The following is a 3,830-nucleotide window of genomic DNA, read 5'->3' as shown; positions in this document are numbered from 1 at the left end:
ATATAGTACATACGTATACTATGCATTATATATACCAAATATAGTATATATATTACATATGTAGAATGTCATATATATATTACACAAACGCATTTTTGCTACATCCATACACACATACTATATAGATTATATACATCTTCAAACCCAATCACTGAATTCATCTTAGAATACCAAACAGTGTGAGAAGGGGGACACTGGTTTAAGGGATGAGGTTGAATTAAAAGGTTCTTTTCTTGGGTTTACAGAGGACTTTGTGAAAAGCTCGCCTGAAGTCCTGGTTGAAGATTGTGTAGATGACAGGGTTCAGGGAGCTGTTGCAGTACCCAATCCAGAAGAAAAATTTGAAGAGAGGCTCGGGGATCTCGCACACCTCCCGGCAGATGCCGTACAGGCTGTAGCTGAAGAAGAAAGGGAACCAGCAGACGACGAAGACGCCCATGACCACGGCCAGCACGAAGGTGAAGCGTTTCTCCCTGGCCTGGGAGGCTTTGCTCTTGGACATCCTGCTGCCCCGCCGCTTCCTCCGGGTGGAGAACATGTCGAAGGAGCGGCTGCTGGAGCGGGAGATGCGGCTGGAGCGCTGGCTGGACGAGTCCTTCTTGCCCTCCTCCTCTTTCCTCTGGGGCACCCGTGGGGGCAGGCGGCCGGCCCCTTCCTTCCTGCGCCCCTTGCCCTCCGAGGTGGAGCTCTCCTCCAGCTCCAGCTCGTCCAGTTTGTGCCCTCCGGGGCTGGCGGCACAGTGGCCGTTCTCCCTCTCCCCGTTGTCCCTGATGGAGGTGCCCCTGCTCGGAGCCTCCTCGGTCTGGGACGAGCCTTCGGGGCCGTTCCTCTTCACCGACATGCTTCTGGTCCTGCTCTTGGCCACCTGGTAGATCCGGATGTACACCAGGATCATGATGAGACAGGGAGCGAAGAAGGAACCGATGCAGGACAGGAGGATGTACCAGGTATCATCATTGATCCTGCAGGATGGGTAAACCTCATCCTCAATGTCTCTGTCCATGGATATTAACGGGGGGAAGGAGATAGCCGCTGAGATGAGCCAAACAATGACGATAGCGCCTTTAATTCTTCTGGGGGTCCTTTTCAGGTTGTACTCCACAGCTTTGATGATGGACCAGTACCTGTCCAGGCTGATCGCACACAGATGCACGATGGACGATGTACAAAACAGGACGTCCAGAGCTAAGTAGATGTCACACCAGACCGTCCCAAAGTACCAGTAGCCCATCAACTCGTTCGCCAGGGAGAAGGGGATGACCAGAGTGGCGACCAAGATATCAGCGCTGGCCAGGGAGACCAGGAAGAGGTTCTGGGGGGGTCTGAGGGCTCTGCTGGTGAACACGGCGATGATCACCAAGATATTCCCCACGATGGTGAAGAGGATGAGAAAGCCCACCAGCACAGACAGCCCGACCATAGTTCCCACTGAGTACTGCCCAACGCTGGCTGGAGGGACAGGCGAGAGGAGCTGGGAGAGGTTGAATTCAGTGACATTTTCAGGCACCTCCATCCTTGGCAATGGGTTCCAGTCCAGTCGGCGTGGCTTCATCAGCTTAAAAACAAGCACCGCGATGCCAACCCAAGAACTTTAATGCTCTTTGCTGCCCTTTCCGTTGGACCTTCTGCCCAATCCTTCCCAATCTGACCCAAGGGGCATGGTGCTCCCCCTGGGCTGCCCGGAGCAGTCGAATCTCCTTTTCTTTTTGAAATGCAGGTATGAAAGCATTACCTCGTTTACTCGAACCTCGAAGCCTCCTGCCAGGTTAGAGCCCAATGATCCTTTAACCCCAAGCTGGGCTGGAGCTCCACCCTGACCCTGCTCCTGTCCTGCAGCCACATCTCAAGATTGTGGGAAGGCAGGTGGGCTGGTTTGCTCCTCACCCCCCTCTCCTCACCCAAACTCCAGCTGTATCCCGGTGCAAGGCTCTGCTCCCCTCCAGCCGCTCCTGCCCCTCTTTGCAAAGCACCCCCCACCCTGATTCCCTCTGCCTCCCCTCCCAGCGCCTGTTGGAGATGCGGCCACCCACCCAAACTCTGCAGGTTGTCCCAGCATCAGGAGCAGCAGGAGCGCGCGGGGAGTGGGGGTAAGAACCCGGGGACCCCGCCCACCCTCCACTGCCATTGGCGGAGACCGCCCTTCAATCCGACCTGGCCTCTGGCCAGCGCCCTCTTACCATTGGTCAGGAAGCTTGTCCATCTGCCCCTAACCCACCAATGGCAATGCCCCTCTTCCCCACCACAAGTCTCCACCCCCCCTCCCTCTCCCTCCAGACGGGTCTCAGGTAGATTCAATCAGTTTGCAAAGGAAATAGGACAGCCTCATTGAACATGATTGCATCTTAAGTTATGACAGCCATTATAACTCTTCCTTTCTCCTCAATGCTCATTTGCTATAAAAAAAAGAAATTTAAGGGAAAAAAAAAAGCAAATAGAAAATCTGAGCAGCCAGAGAGGTTTATCACCATTGCTTTTGGCAGCCCCTGTCTTTTGCTGTGACAGGTTTCAAAGCAATACCAAGGGTGGGGGAGCCTTTGTGATTTGAGCAGGAGGGAGGGAGTTTGGAGTGTGTGTGAGAGAGAGTGAGGAGTCCACTGGAGGGCAGAGGCTGCCTTGCACGACATGTTGGGGAGGAAGGGCAGCTGAGTTTTTCCAGGTAATTCTGTGTGTTTGTTTTTGGGTTTCCAGCATCCGCAGTAGTTTTTTATTTTTGGTTTTTATGTTGGGGAATCTGAATCTGAATCGCAGCTTTTCGTGTGTCACCTTCCCATCTGCAGGGGCCGTCCGTATGGACTCCCCAGCTTGGCCGCTTTCTCAGGAAACCACCCTCTCACTGAACCTTGTCTTGTGATGGGACGCGGCTCCGATGCGGCGATTTGCAAACAGGTCCAATTCGCGGGGCTGGGCTGGGGTGGGGTGGGTGCAGGTCCCTATTTTTGGGTGAGAGAACGATAGAAGCGTCAATGCTGGGAGAATCAGAATAGTTTCTCTGCTTAAATCGCACCCCTGCTTTTCCATGACTAAAACCGACTAGAATTTCAACCTATTCATCAGCACATCAACATCTCGTTTCCCTTTATTGTGAAAGTTAAGGTGAAGGAGTGTATATATATTTTTTTCAGTTCCAGGCACTCACTGACACAAGCTCCAAAGAATGTCAAAGGACACCCGGCGGATCAATAAATTGGTGAAACTGAAGCCTGAGACTTGCCAGTGAAAGGAGGTGGGGGAGGGATTACTGAGGGTTTGTTTTAAGACTAGGATAAGCCAAGACGCCAACATGCCGTGGATGTAGCGAGATATCTGTCTAGGGTGTAAGGTCGGAGTTTGCATTTGTGCAGCGCCTTTCACAAGCTTAGAACTTTTCCCAAAGCGCTTTCCCGCCACAACATACCTTTAAAGTGTATCCTCTGTTCTAATGTAGGGATTGTGGTGGCCAATTTTCAGACCGCCAGCACCCGCAGTGTTTTTTTGTTTATATTCCTTCATGGGATGTGGGCATCACTGGCTAAGCCAGCATTTATTGCCCATCCACATTGTTTAGGGGGGCATTTTTAAGAGTCAATCACATTGCCTTGGGTCTGGAGTCACATGTAGACCAGATGATTTCCTTCTTTCTCTAAAGGGCATTAGTGAACCAGGTGGGTTTTTACAACAGTGGTTTCATGGTCATCGTTAGACTTTTAATTCCTGATATTTATTGCCGTGATGGGATTTGAACCCAGGTTCCCCAGAACACTACCCTGGGTCTCTGGATTACCAGTCCAGTGACAATACCACTATGCCAACACCTCCCCCTAATGATAGGGTTTGGGAGACCCCCCTGTTCT

General features: G+C 51.9%; 1 protein-coding gene across 1 annotated transcript; it reads right to left on the bottom strand.

The window, feature by feature from the left end:
• Positions 1 to 217: 217 nt before the first annotated feature.
• On the bottom strand, positions 218 to 1,420 carry adra2c (adrenoceptor alpha 2C). The gene has a single exon (XM_078557589.1). The coding sequence runs from the start codon at positions 1,418 to 1,420 to the stop codon at positions 218 to 220; it is 1,203 nt and encodes a 400-aa protein (XP_078413715.1).
• Between the last annotated feature and the right edge of the window lie 2,410 nt (positions 1,421 to 3,830).

The sequence above is a fragment of the Cetorhinus maximus genome, chromosome 2, assembly GCF_964194155.1.
Source record: "Cetorhinus maximus chromosome 2, sCetMax3.hap1.1, whole genome shotgun sequence".
Lineage (NCBI taxonomy): Eukaryota > Metazoa > Chordata > Chondrichthyes > Lamniformes > Cetorhinidae > Cetorhinus > Cetorhinus maximus.
This window is presented reverse-complemented; position numbering and strand designations above follow the sequence as displayed.

Coding starts and splice junctions, on each gene's coding strand:
- adra2c (XM_078557589.1), bottom strand. CDS start 1,420: ATGGTCGGGCTGTCTGTGCTGGTGGGCTTTCTCATCCTCTTCACCATC.